The sequence below is a fragment of the Umbelopsis ramanniana genome (assembly GCF_025399195.1).
Source record: "Umbelopsis ramanniana AG unplaced genomic scaffold K450scaffold_85, whole genome shotgun sequence".
NCBI lineage: Eukaryota > Fungi > Mucoromycota > Umbelopsidomycetes > Umbelopsidales > Umbelopsidaceae > Umbelopsis > Umbelopsis ramanniana.
Window position 1 is genome coordinate 53,340 of NW_026252171.1, and position 13,690 is coordinate 67,029.

The 13,690-nt window shown below is 41.2% G+C and overlaps 6 protein-coding genes across 6 annotated transcripts; 4 read left to right on the top strand and 2 right to left on the bottom strand.

Annotated features, from left to right (window-relative positions):
• Positions 1–373: 373 nt before the first annotated feature.
• Positions 374–2,028, bottom strand: K450DRAFT_261130 (uncharacterized protein). Its single transcript, XM_051592267.1, has 8 exons — positions 1,832–2,028; positions 1,652–1,752; positions 1,514–1,554; positions 1,333–1,444; positions 1,177–1,266; positions 1,087–1,113; positions 918–1,016; positions 374–840 (listed from the first exon to the last, which is right to left on the bottom strand). The coding sequence occupies exons 1-8, from the start codon at positions 1,981–1,983 to the stop codon at positions 482–484; spliced, it is 981 nt and encodes a 326-aa protein (XP_051440605.1). The 5' UTR covers positions 1,984–2,028; the 3' UTR covers positions 374–481.
• Positions 2,029–4,263: 2,235 nt separating this feature from the next.
• K450DRAFT_261154 (uncharacterized protein) lies at positions 4,264–6,906 on the bottom strand. Its single transcript, XM_051592268.1, has 7 exons — positions 6,608–6,906; positions 5,951–6,537; positions 5,794–5,882; positions 5,566–5,721; positions 5,290–5,501; positions 4,597–5,215; positions 4,264–4,528 (listed from the first exon to the last, which is right to left on the bottom strand). Exons 1-7 carry the CDS (start codon positions 6,705–6,707, stop codon positions 4,420–4,422), a joined length of 1,872 nt encoding a protein of 623 aa, XP_051440606.1. The 5' UTR covers positions 6,708–6,906; the 3' UTR covers positions 4,264–4,419.
• K450DRAFT_261155 (uncharacterized protein) lies at positions 6,608–7,818 on the top strand. The gene is made up of 3 exons (XM_051592269.1): positions 6,608–6,868; positions 6,933–7,005; positions 7,093–7,818. Coding segments are annotated over exons 1-3 (681 nt in total). The 5' UTR covers positions 6,608–6,866; the 3' UTR covers positions 7,699–7,818.
• Positions 7,819–7,860: 42 nt separating this feature from the next.
• K450DRAFT_261159 (uncharacterized protein) lies at positions 7,861–9,952 on the top strand. Its single transcript, XM_051592270.1, has 4 exons — positions 7,861–8,357; positions 8,441–8,893; positions 8,966–9,264; positions 9,384–9,952. The coding sequence occupies exons 1-4, from the start codon at positions 8,174–8,176 to the stop codon at positions 9,495–9,497; spliced, it is 1,050 nt and encodes a 349-aa protein (XP_051440608.1). The 5' UTR covers positions 7,861–8,173; the 3' UTR covers positions 9,498–9,952.
• Positions 9,953–10,300: 348 nt separating this feature from the next.
• K450DRAFT_180589 (uncharacterized protein) lies at positions 10,301–11,816 on the top strand (the record flags this gene model as incomplete). Its single annotated transcript, XM_051584343.1, has 6 exons — positions 10,301–10,382; positions 10,607–10,940; positions 11,028–11,147; positions 11,217–11,250; positions 11,309–11,524; positions 11,631–11,816. 6 exons carry the CDS (start codon positions 10,301–10,303, stop codon positions 11,814–11,816), a joined length of 972 nt encoding a protein of 323 aa, XP_051440609.1.
• Positions 11,817–11,975: 159 nt separating this feature from the next.
• Positions 11,976–13,396, top strand: K450DRAFT_215559 (uncharacterized protein). The gene is made up of 4 exons (XM_051584839.1): positions 11,976–12,303; positions 12,427–12,718; positions 12,803–12,884; positions 13,000–13,396. Exons 1-4 carry the CDS (start codon positions 12,032–12,034, stop codon positions 13,236–13,238), a joined length of 885 nt encoding a protein of 294 aa, XP_051440610.1. The 5' UTR covers positions 11,976–12,031; the 3' UTR covers positions 13,239–13,396.
• The last annotated feature ends 294 nt before the right edge of the window (positions 13,397–13,690 follow it).

Below are 13,690 nucleotides of genomic sequence, written 5' to 3' on the forward strand. Positions count from 1 at the left end.
AGCACAATGTCGATGGGAAGTGGGAAAGAGCGAGTAATCCGGGAATGAAGTGTCCTCGCTTTCGTACTTGATCGGTGCTGTCGGATATTAATAAAACCCGTTGCCAATGTGCAAGTCAAAATCAAACGTTTCTGTCACTAAACAGTAGTAAGCGCTTGAATTTACCGACACCGCCGGCCTGAATTATAATCGGATGGCAATTTTCGTTGATTGATATCTATTCAAATTACTAACGCTTGGTTTTGGTTGTGGCCATGTTTCCTCGAGCAGATCAACCAAAGATCACTTACAACAGTAAAATCACGGATCCTATTGTTAGTTAAGTGGGGATAGTTCAAGAAGCATTAAAATTCATGCTTTGGTCATTTCAAGATATTTGAACGGAAATTGATGGATTTTTTTTTATTTGTTTTTGCTAATTCACGACCAAGGGCTCTTACAGCTGTCCATACACTGGGTCCTATTTTATATCTACTTTGCTCTACACGCTCTTCATCAGATTGTGAACGCCAGCATACATGTCTGGATTTTCTTTACCTCCAGTTAAAACAAACCGGATGACGCGGTATGCAAAGCCAACACATACAACGGCTCCTCCGATAATACCACTGAGGCGAACCAGGAAATGCGAGAAGGATTGTCTCTTTTCGGTGATGCGAACAGATATAGGCTCAAAATCATATTTGAAAAATATTCCCGGAACATTGTAGAGAGCTTCCATTTCCGTGAATGATTTGCTAGAGTCTGTAACAGCGTACTGATATGTTTCGAGAACATTGTGAGAGTTATCAATGTACGTGGTAGGCACCACTGACATAAAGTATTGAAAGGAGTGGAAATCTGATTCGAACGATGTGTATGATGGTTTAGAGCGGTTGATTTCCACACGATTTCAAGTAAAAATCAGCTATACATACGTGAATCCGTCGTCTCAATGCTATCATCAAGAGGGTTGATGAGATTGGGGTATAATTTACCAAAAGAGAACTCATTGATTCGATGTGTGAAATTTAAGACTAAATGTGGTGAGATCAAAACGTTAGACAACACTCAGATGTATAGCTAGAGACTTTCCATGTTCCTTACCTTGATGATCAGTGTGTGCGCCGGTTTCTAACAACAGTAAAGCGTCAGAATATATCAGAAAATACCGGATTCAAGTAGAAATGCACTTACGATAGCCATGTCCTTGAGCAGTGATGTGAAGATTGGCAGCAACTTTGTTGGCTTCGAAGGATCCCAATACCCGACAGGCACCCATATCACCTGTAAGTGAGTCCACTAAATCAGCTTAGGTCGTATCAACGGGAAATCGAAGAAGCTAAAACCTACGTGCAACAGCATCATCCACCTTTTGTCCTTTAGCCGCTTTGATAATCTGGTGGATATGTGTAGGATCCTGAGCCTGTCCATAAAGACGAGCATTTGCCACTTCAAATTGTGCCTACGAAACGCGATTGGAATGTGTCATTGTGCGATATTCACGACGATAGCGGCTTAAGTAGTTGCTTACTGGAATGTTTTTGAAGTTATTGGTAAGATGTAGGCGTTCACCTCCAAGATCATATACATCCACATTAATATCTATCCATATTATTGATACTTAGATCAAGCTGAAATCAATAGAATAAAGCTGTGTCAGGAAGCTTACCGGGGCAGGGCATAGCGATCACCATGTCCAAGTTAATCTGGACCTTCCTCGCTACTTGATGGTCCACCAGAAATTCAAATGATGTGTTCAAATGACGGTAGCTGTAGGTAGAGAATGAAACGATTGTAAGTATAGTTGCACGGTTTGTTTCTAAAGATGAAAGAACTAAATAATCCTCACTCTGCAATCTCGCTGAAGGTCAACAATGTCAGTACAACAGCCAGAACCAAGGTCAATAAGCCTCCTTGACCAGATCTGTGCTTGTTATCCTCTTCCACCTTAGGGAAGGCATCCAATTGGGACACTTTCTCTGATAATTTGCGCAGAGACATTCAAGAGAGCAATTCCACAGATGCAAAATTGCCCTGGACTCGAAATTTTACGCTTGAGGGCGCACAGACCTCCATTTTGAACAACACAAATGTTTCAAAGTCCATGACGTGGCAGTCAGGCAACGAAAACCTCTATTTTTTTAACAGATAGGATGTAGGGCTCAATGAAATAAAACATTGTTCTGTAATATTGCTTATATGAAAAGCGTTGAAAACAGTATTCAATAGCTCTACTATTAAAAGTTAATGCAAATCACATCTCTACAGTAAGTCGTTGAACACTGACTGTTAGGGTGAATGAAGTCTATCTCCATCATAGACCATATCATTGGCCGAAAATCAAGCTTCTGCTTAGCTTCTACCTCTATATTCAATGCGATCTTTGCCATGACACGCTCAATTGCATGTGAATAGGTGAAAACAGCAAGATATCGTAATATCAGCTTTGATATCGGCAGTCTCGTCAATCTTATAGCACATGAGCGTTCATTACAGGTATTCAAAATACCATTATGATTGACAAGTTACCAAACTATTTGGATGACATTTATCGCTTGTTATAATTATAGCCGAGTTGTCGGCTTGTCATTAGTTGTGGGGCTAAAGGGTGGGGCTCAAACAGGCACGGTTATAACACAAAATCAGGTAACAGCCGAGGACACGGGCATTTACTGAAAATTTTGCGGGAATTTCAACTAACTTGACCTCCGCACTTTCCCTGCCACCCATGCATGTTGCGCAGTCTAGCCAGACATGCTAGGACTTCCACTTGCATCGAACAGCATGAATTTGGCCAGATCGACTTAAAAATGCGTATGTCTTTCTTGAGAGTATGAAATACCGTAACGCAAAGCTCATCATAATCAACATATCTTTGTAGGACACTTCAAAAATGCCATTCTATTGACTTCTTTTCGATCGCGTCTATTTTTGACAGCACGTAAGTATCTCACGATGCTCCATTGAGCGAATTGATGTCATTGCCGTCTACCACGTTCCAGCTTTTTTCGGGATGCGTCCCTATTCTTATGTAACGCACTCGTGGTTGAACACGTTCCTGCAATATGACTGCGCAAGCCATGCACGTATTTCTTCTAGTCCCTCTAGATGAGCATGCCGCTAAAAAAATAAATTTCTAGATTTTTAGGAACGTTAACAAAAATTTTTTTTGGGATCGTCAATAAATTTTTTGGGAAAGGCGGCAATCGTGAGTCTCCGAGTGTTAACGGCGACAGTCCTTCACAAAAGGAAATCGGTTCCCTTTATGTAAATGAAGACAAGTTTTTTAGCAACTCTTGTTGAGTTTCAAGTTTACCTTGGTCTAGACGTCAGCGACCCCCTCACGGCAAGTTGCTTTACGACGTGGTTTGCAAGTCCTCAATAACCTCACTTTAAGGAAACAGATCACATATCAAATTCATAGAAAAATATCGAAATAGAAGAATAGAAAAGACACTGCCATCTAGATGATGTTTCATTTCATATTTTTATTTTTTCCAAATATGCCAAATCAAAAGGCAATTGATACAATTTGTATCGAGACGTGAGGGTTCAATTTGATCGGCCAAGGAGAACCGCCGAGAGACGGGCCAAGGAAATGCACCGCAGTCGGATCAAAGCACGGTTTTGGGCCAAGCTGCGGTCGGGCCTTGAGCGCATATTTTTTTTTTCGAGGCCGAGAAATTTCTTTCAGTTACAATTTCCGATACCCTATACAAAGTATATAAGGATGCGTGGATGAGTGCTTTTGTTGACATTATCAAATAACAATCAAATCAATAACATGGGTCTCTTCAAGAAGTTCACCGCATCTAACAAGTCTGCCAACTCATCTGTTGTTGACGTTCCTGTCCAATCACCCAAGAAGGCTTCCAGCAACAAGAGCAAGAAGGACTCTAAGTCTCCTGTAGATTTCCCAAAGTACCCTGTGCTTAAGCTCCAGATGTTCCTCATCTAAATCAAATGAAACCATGGAATACCCATACTCTGAAGTCATTATATCATCCATTCTCATGCATAACTGTACAAAATGCACATTTATTCCACTCATCCCTTCATTTAGATCAATAACATCACTTATCATTAGCTTAACACAATAATTATATACATTATCTACACGTACACTTTCCATTCATATGCTCCAAATACATATAAAGTCGATGTCTTCATTGAAAAATAGTTTGTGTTAAAAATCTGCTGAATGGTATTACCTTTAATCTTACATGGTATGATTGTAAGACTGTAAAGAGGAATAAATCAGTCACGTTCAATTCCCATCACCAAGGCACACTCAGCTATAGAAAATAACGGACAGGAATGTTACATTTGTATTTGGCATTATGGTTTAGTACAAGTGGTTTTAAATGCAAAGCTGTGAAAGCAGCCAATAACGAAAAAAGATAATAACAGAAATGCAGTGATGGGGGGAATGGTGATTTACTGCCATTGACGGTCTTTGAGCTTCTTTCGGAATTCGCGCAACTTGAACTTCTTGCTCTTTTCGAATCGAGCTTTGTCGCTTGCTTGCTTCTCTGCTGGGCGGAATCTGTATAAATCAATAAATGTGAGTTAATACTGAAAGGATTAGGGAATAAGGGCAAGGAAAAAACGTACGGTGCAAGTACTTTGAGACCAGCGACTTGGTTCAAATCCTTGTCATCAGCAAGGAGAATCTCAACCGGCGACAAACCAAAGTTGTTGGCATCCACTTTACGATACTTGAAACGCGTGGGCAGATCGCCAATCATGTCTTCGTAATTAAGGTTATAGTACTCCTCCATATACTTCTCCATGGCTCGCTTAGTGCTCTTCTTGGACTCTGCAATGGGCTCGGAGACACTAGCAATAACCTCCTCTTCAATCATCTTGCCCTTCTTCTTCTTGTCCTTCTTCTTGTCCTTCTTGGATTTCTTGCCCTTTCCTGAACCTTCATCTGCTATGGCGTATTTTTCTCCGCCAGGCAAATAATCAGCATCCATCATAAGATCATCTTCGTCCTGGTTTGTATTAATGGGGTATTCGTGGTCTTCAGCGCCATCGCCATTGTATTCTTCAGCTTGCTGGCCATCAGGTTCTCCAGCTTCTTCCAACCCGGTATCAATATCATCATCCCATACAGGTTTTTCATTGTCATCACCAGTGTAGAAGCTGTCATCGAAAATGGTTTTCATTTGGTTGTCGTAAGCATCTCCATCGAAATCGCCAGTAAGATCGATTTTGTCGATTCCAGCAACTGTTGATATAATATAGTGCTTATTAATACCCATTTCAGTGTAGATGGTCAGTCATGAAGATCCGGCTACATACCACTGTTTCCTGTGATGTCCTGAATCATCTTCAGGCGCTCTTCGATCTCCTTCATCTTCAAATTCTTCAGTCGCTTGAGCTCTTCATCCTTTTGCAACTTTTCTTCATCCTTTCTACTCAAGCGGGCTTGTCGCTGAAGTTTACGACGATTATCCTTCTTACGAACGGATCCATCAATATCACGGGCATGAGAAACCAGTTGAGTACCACCTCTGTAAAATCATTCAAGTTAGATGGCGGTCATGTTGATCACCTTGAAGATATTTAAACTCTTACTCTTCTTCGAATCGGAAGTTGTATGCACTTTCAAATCGGTCAACCTTGTCCAAGTACTCTTCATCCTCGTCACTGCCAGCTTCTTCGTCGACCACTTCATTGTATGAAGGAATTTTGTTGGCATCTTTATCGACCCATCCGCGGTTCAAAACGTAGCTAAGTACCAAAGTTAGCCGGTTAATAAGGGCCAGGACCACATTTTTCATTTTAAAATGCCACGAGTCTTACTCAATCAAAAATGCTTCATCCTTGTCAACATTTGGGTTTTCTCTATAGTTTTGCCAGTCAGCAAAAGCATCTTTTCCAGCCTTGTTGTCCTGTCGAAGAAGATGGGGTGAGCGCACTGCAGCAGACCTTCCCAGCATTTCACGCATCAAATACTTACTGCCATGCTCTCGAGAAGAAATCTCTTGTAATCTTCTTCTTCAGCAGCTAAATCGTCGGAAGTTTTGTCCCTCATAGTAAAAAAGCCATCTTCTTCTTCGTCATCTGCCATGATGGCTCTCTTGAAATCACTCTTCATTTCTTCTTGCTCTTGGACGTGAGTCTTGGGGGCGGGAGCGGATTCTTCATCATCCTCATCAATGATACCGCCATCTTCCAACAAGACTCCACGGTGGTAATCTTTGAGAGTCACCTTTTTGCCGGTTTGCTTTTGCTTTTCTTCCCAGTTTTTCTTAGCTTTCTCAATTTCCTCGCCGACGAAAAATTCCTTCTTGGCATCATACACTTGGGGATCCTTAGTACGAATAGCTGCAATGGTCTTCATAATTTGTGCGTCCACTTCAGGAGTCAACAGCTCGGCATTTTCGTCCTCCTCTTCGTCAGTCGATTCCTCTTCTTCGGAATCGTAGAACACGGCACTCTGGTCTTTGTCGTCTCGGATACCCCACTTTGCTTTTCTTTCAGCAATTCTTCTTAATCTGTCCTCGTCGAAATCCTTTACTGCTACGTCGCCGTACTTGTCTTTGACTATATAAAGGCAAGGTAAGAGTTAGCATAGGCTTTGACTGAAAATATAGCAATAAAAACACCAACGTACGTTTTCCAAGTTCTTCTCTTTGTTTATTGTGCTCATACTTCTTGGCAAACTCCTCATTGATCTTGAAATCAAAGGTTTCGTCGTCTCCATTCAAATCCATGGCTGAAGAATGTTTTAGTGATTCGTCTTCGAGTCATGGAATCAAAAAAAAAGTGAAGAAATTCCATTGTGACTGCTTTCACGTGACGGCTGGCAAAATTGCATTTGCTGTGTCGTATGGACTGTGAGATCGCCTTCCAGCTACAGCAATTCTTAGAGCATGTAAGGGCTTTTCACAAAATCACTGTCGAGACACGTTTCATATATTTTAACGTATTGTTTATAGGTCTGAATTTTGGGTCTCACAGCAGAGGCATTGGTGCCAATACTGTAAAAAGTACATTACCAACAACAAGCCCGTAAGTTTTCAAACTGAACTACATCCACTCCAATACATTACTGCCAACTTCATTACTAAGAACGCCCTTGAATCTCAATTTTCATAGTCCATATCAATCCATGAGAGCGGCAAAGCCCACAAGGATATGGTGGAGAAGTTTTTGCGAGACGTGTATAAGCGTGGAAAGGAGTCACAAAAGGAAAAGGCAGAAGTGCAAAAGGAATTAGAGCGCATCGAACAAGCAGCTATATCATCCTACAATTCAAAAGATGCTGCAGGCGGGCCGAAAATACAACTTCCAACGTTACCAAACAAGCCTGCAGCCAAGTCCACAAAATCAGCTTCCAAACCAAAGTCTTCGGCTCCGCCCAAACAGACGCCAGCTGAACCGTTTGAAATGCCTATACCGAAAGAGCCTCGATCAGAAGCAGCCCCCGGCGAATGGACTGTTGTCAGCAAACCTGTTAAAAATATAAAGGAAGCCACAGCGTCTGATAAAAGCCAATCAAGCACTACACATGACCTGAAGCCAGAGATGCAGGATGACTTTGCAGGATATGAAGAAGATCTTCGAAGTTACAAGATAAAAGAGAAATCATACCCTGAAGACGCCTATGTAGAAGACACCGATGAGCAAAAGGATGGCGGTGTGGTGTTTAAGAAACGGAAACTTGGAGGTCAAGGGAAAGGACGCAATATTCGCAAAAAGTAATACAAGTCACTGCATTTCGGTCTCGTAACAAAAATGCTCAGATGACTTTGGAATAAAGAAGACAAGGGATCTGTACTCTACATTAAATAAAAACCTAATACCACTATCCTTAGTTCCCCCTTTTCTATAAAGCATCTATTACTCCTCTCGTCGTGCGTGAATGAACAGCATTGGTTGCTCATGTTAATCGAACCGCTGTTGCAATAACGACCTGAACGGATCCAGGATCAAATTGATGATTCATATCACTTTGAAGAGCAGCCATTAGGCTTACAAATGGTTTTGGCTGTGGTTGTCTCATCCTCTTTATTCAAAACGCTTTCTTGAAAACAATACTGATTTGAGGTTATGAGCAGTAAAACCTATTTTCATCAAGTGCCCGCACATATAAATTTAAAACAAAGGCGCACAAATATTTATGATTGTGATTTCGGGACGACAGTGAGAAGAAGGCCTGAGGAGTACCGCTAAGGTCATGGTTTTTCGGAGTTTGATTGGCATTGTAAATGGGGACCTTCATGGTTTCTCCCAAAAAGAAATTTCCTTTTCCTTTTTCTTTTCTTCTTTTTCTTTTTACTACTCACACATTCATATGTTAGACTACATAGTCCAAGGATGGATAAGGCTGACCATTTCATCCATTGCCTGTGTAGCTGGAGGTAAAGGCGAAACTCAGAACCAAAAATAGATTACTCATGCACAACAACTCATATATTGTCGTTCGCACCACTCCTTTGTTTAGCCGCCATTGTATTTTTTGATAGACGACGGCCAACAGATGATGAAAACGACGACAGCACTCCACTCACATCACCAAAGTTTCTCACTGCATTTATGAGCATAGCAGCCGGTGTTTTGACCTACTCCTCCTTATATACCCTCTTGCCAGCTGCGCAAACTCGGTTACAGTTTAATCCACTACCACTGTTTTTTGGAGGAGTGTTGCTGAACTTTTTACTTAGCCGACTAGTACATGCTGTAACGCCAAAACAATTGACAAAGGTTTCTGGCGAAAGCAGTTACCAACCACTTAAGCCTAGTGACCGGCGGAGGCAGACGGACGTAGAAAGCTATGGGGCTACTGAAGCCTTACGTCAACCACATGATCAACCACAAGCCGAAAATGTGACGGCTTCTGGCTACCTGCAAATTGGTATCCAAACTACTGTTGCTATGTGTCTGCACAAATTACCAGGTAAGCCTCAGCCTATTTATACGTCCACAAAATTTGTGGGAGTCTCATACCCCCTCCTACTGCTTTATTTAGAGGGTATCATCACATTTGTATCGAGCAGCGATACATCGAATGTTGGAGTCACAGTGTTCTGCGCCATTTCCCTGCATAATTTTACGGATGGCCTAATGATCGCTCTTCCACTTTATGCTGCCACCCGGTCGGCATGGACAGCTTTCAGTTATGGAGCTTGTATGGGTGGAGTGTCTCAGATTTTAGGAGGCGTCATCGGTGTAATCGCGATTTCGAACATGAATCAGAAGTACGAAGACATTTTTATTGGTGTTGTATTTGCCATTGTCAGTGGTATGATGAGTCTGATTGCTATTCAGGTATGGAGTTTCATCATTTTGTTTATTCAAAAGTTTGATATCGAACGGAGTCGAGCATCAGTGTGTCTAATTCCTCCTTAATGTTTATTTTCTCCAATTTTTTTTTGGTATCGAAACAGGGACTGCTCCTTCAGGCGTTTCGGCTAGATCAAGGTCGGCAAAGTCTAATACCATTCTTTTTCTTTGTTGGAATTCTCATAGTCGGTCTGACGTCAATGTTAGGCAGCCACTGAATAAAATAGAAGCACTCACATATCTTGCACGTCTAAGAAATGGAATGAAAGTAGCGGTTTAATTTGTACGTAAATATGGAAGACAGGGGAGAGTACGCCAAAGAAACGTAGAATAGAAGCAAATTCTTGGTGCAGAAGCAGTGGGTAGCAAATTCTACGTTTGGAAAGAACGCGCGATGACACAATACAAAAACAAGAGATTCTCTTTATTTGGCGTTACACAGGGCTCAAAGTAATTGATACAGCCAGGAGGTCCTGCCTTTGGTATTAGCTTTATTTCTTTTTTTTTTTTTTTCTTTCTACCAGCTTCTTATAATTATGCATAGTCTATTGTCTCATCGCCATACTCGATAGAAATACAAATGATGTTATTTACTATTTAGTCCCTAGTATCAACATTTACACGCCTTAGTTCAGTAGCCATTCCTAGTAAAATCAAATTGCTCTGCCCCATAGGGTGGTTTCGCATCCTTTGATTGGTACAAGGTGCAGCTAGATTTGTTCCTGAATCCCGGTAGCCTCAAGGTAGACGGGCTGATTCTGAGGCACAAATGTACCCCTGTTATCACTTTATGTAACTGGCAATGAATTCTGTCATCGTTGTTTACTTGTTATTGTTGTCTTTCTGACCAACTCAAGACCTTAGGGATAATGCACTTAAATAGGTGCTGTATGTACCAACTTTTTTTTTTTTTTTGAGTGATTCTTTCTGCCCTTCTACTTTTTTAAAACAATACATGCGAACCACTTTCTTCAATATCCTGTTGCAAGATCATACTACAAAACATACCAAGCCACAGCCCATGACTGCAAAACCACACATCCACCCGCGAAAATCTATTGGTAACTACTGGCTAGGAAAGACGCTTGGTCATGGCTCATCAGGTGTGTCTGTAAGGACTGCAATGCACAATATGCCTTGTTAAAAAAAAAAAAAAAACATATCAGTAATGGCGAAAATTATGAACAGTTTCGAGACAGAGTCTTGCCTGAATAACATTCGCTTACCTGACATTGAACCCCCTCAAGGCATTTCTGAGCTAATATTTAATTTTTGTACCTCCCCCGTCTCTTTTAAATATATCCCACTCTGCTCCTCTAAAAATTAGGATGTGTGAAATTAGGCTTCCATAAAACAACCATGGAGAAAGTCGCAATCAAGATTATATCCAAAGCCTACCTGCAGACCTCCGAGATTTTGGCAAATGCCACCAAGCGAGAAATGGCTATTCTCAAGTTGGTTCGACATCCTAACGTCGTTCGCTACATTGACGCTGTAGACGATCCAAACGTTCCATACGTCTATATCATTATGGAATACGTTGAAGGTTGTGAGCTGTTTGACTATTTGATCAAATGTAGACGCATCAATGAACCAGAGGCACGTCATATTTTTTGGCAAGTCTGTGTTGCCGTCGACTGGTGTCATCAACGCAATATTTGGTAAGAAAATTTGACCATCTTCTCAGACCTTTTCATTGTTTGCCGGAGAAACGCATTAACCCACCATTTTGTTCATTTTTTTTTAAGCCACAGAGATTTAAAACCTGAAAATATCTTACTTACCACGTCCAAGCAAAACGTCAAACTTGTTGATTTTGGAATGGCCTCAATGCAGCCACCAACCTCTCTCTTACGGACTAGTTGTGGGTGAGTTTCAATGTAATGTAAAATTCTGGAATTTCTAAATGGTTCTGATAAGTTACCTTCTTCCATCAGATCACCACATTATGCCTGTCCTGAAATCGTTACAGTGAGTAATATGGACTGTGAAGCTCAATTCTTGTTGAGATGGCTAAATTATAGTTTAGGGAAAAAGCTATGACGGGCGGCTGGCCGACGTCTGGTCATGCGGTGTCATTCTTTTCGCATTACTTAGCGGACGTCTACCTTTTGAAGACAACAGCGTGCGAAACTTGCTGCACAGGATTAAGAGTGGCCAGTACGTCATGTCAACTTATTTTTCTGATGATGCCCGAGATCTGATAAGCCGTATGTTGACAACGGATCCAAAGAAGCGAATAAAGGTGAGTGGAGCAAGATATGCTGTTTCGATGGTTAGTTTCAAAGTGAGAGACAAGTGCAATGGCTAACTTTTTATCAAACCTGATTGGATAATCTTATCTTGAACAGATGGACGAAGTGTTAAGGCATCGTTTCTTCGCGAAGGAGGATAATTACCAATATCCACAAAATGCCTTTGATGAAGTGTATCAAACTGGCCAAGAGGTTGACCAAGAAACGATAAATGTCATGAAAGTCCTACTACGATCTCAGACCGAGGAATCAATTCGAGCGGCGTTGATGAGTGAGAGGTAAGTAATATATCTTTTGCATTTTTTAATTAGAACAGGCATTATGTCTGACAAGTAAACGTCACTTTAGCACGAATGTGGAACAAAATATATTCATGCTGCTCAAGAAATCAAAAGAACAAGTCATAGGAGGTAAACAGAGTTTTTATTACGCACTTGCTAACATAAGAGGATAATTCTTCGCTGGTTCTAAAAGTCATCCCTTCATTTGCAGAACCCATGATATTGACAACCGCGCATCACTGTGCTCCTTTAGAGTTTACAGACCTCAAGTCACCGACATCAGCGTTATCAAGTTCATCAACGTTATGCGATACAATTGGGGCTTTGAAGAAGACATCTGATACTCCCGATAAAGTCCAAGGGAAGACTTCAAGTGTAGCATTGGCAGATGGGTTGCCTGTTACTTCTCATTCCCATGACACCTCTCGGGCAAAACCTCCAGATGGCGCGAGCTTGGTACTCCCAGATGGTCAAGAAAGGGAAAAACGGTATGGAATGGAGCTTTATGATCACGCATTTATAGGCTGTTGACTAACCTTAGATCACTTGTCACTATATTCTTTTCACACTCAATGCGGTTAAATATTTTTCGCGGCATGGTATGGATATAGAAATTGCCCCATGATACTTCAAGTTGGATCCGTGACAGGTTGTCGAAAATCAAGGCCAGCAGATGCGCATACATCGTTTGTCACCACTCGGCCATTGATGGCTATGGACACTGTGTATGATATTCGGAACTGGCAAAACCGACGGCGGGCAAAACCGATTGAATCTAAGCGGCATTGGATGAATTTATCGTTTTGGAAGCTGCCAGAAGACACATCAAAAAAGTGTTTTGTAGAATGTAGCGGAAATGATGAACAGGAAGCAGTCAGCAAAATCATATACACTATCAATAACGTAAGGGAGTTTTACTAATGGAGAGCACGGGATGACGAGTCTTTTTCTGATCATTAACCATTTTTAATTGATGGGGTGTTATAGCTCATGCAGGGAACGTTTATCTTTAACACTGGCAGCAAGCATACCGAGAAAAGCATTGGTAGAGGCGAGATACAGACATCTTGTAAGTTTACATATTCATTTTGAGTTGTGCATGGGTTACGATAAGAAGAAGTTTAAGGGTAAGATTAACTAACTTGTGTGCAACGACCTGTTCGTTCCTTGTGATATTTTTCCAGGCAAGCATATTCCTGTTTTCGTCATGTTTTATTTGGAAGTGTCTCGAGTACAACCACTGGCGACGAGCAACAAGACGACAGTTGTATTTGGTTTGTCGCCAATCAACACAGATCTACCAACATTGGCCACTGCATGTAAGGACCTACAAAAGCTTATGCAACAAAATGAAATGGATGAAGAAGAGGCGTTATTAGCCAATGGATGGTGTCAATATCGTTCAGAAGGTGTGGGATGTTAACAAACGATCGAGATTAGCTGAAACAAAAATATGTCGATGTGATCAATCTTATTCCACCTGTCTGTAAACTCTGTGGGTTATCAGGCGCTAGCCTGCTCTGCTGTATATAAAATAAAATAAACTGGAGATGTTTGTTCAAACTAACGGATAAGGAAACTAATCTGCATGTGGCACGTTGGAAAGGGCTTTCGTTTGAAGTACAACGAACCTTATTGATTACCGTTACTGTGAAGGCCAGAATATTATTCTCAGAGAGTACAAGAAATAAAGTAAAAAAAAATCTTAAGGAAAAATTTATTGCAAAAATTTATTGGAGCGATGCTTAAGCACGTTGCCCAGTCTGTGCCTTGTGAGCTAGAGCGGCTTTACAAAGAACGGATGAGAGTGCTCACGATAGCCGCCACTAATTGGGTTATAGCAGCGGTGTATATCTCGATGCCCTTTTTTTTTTT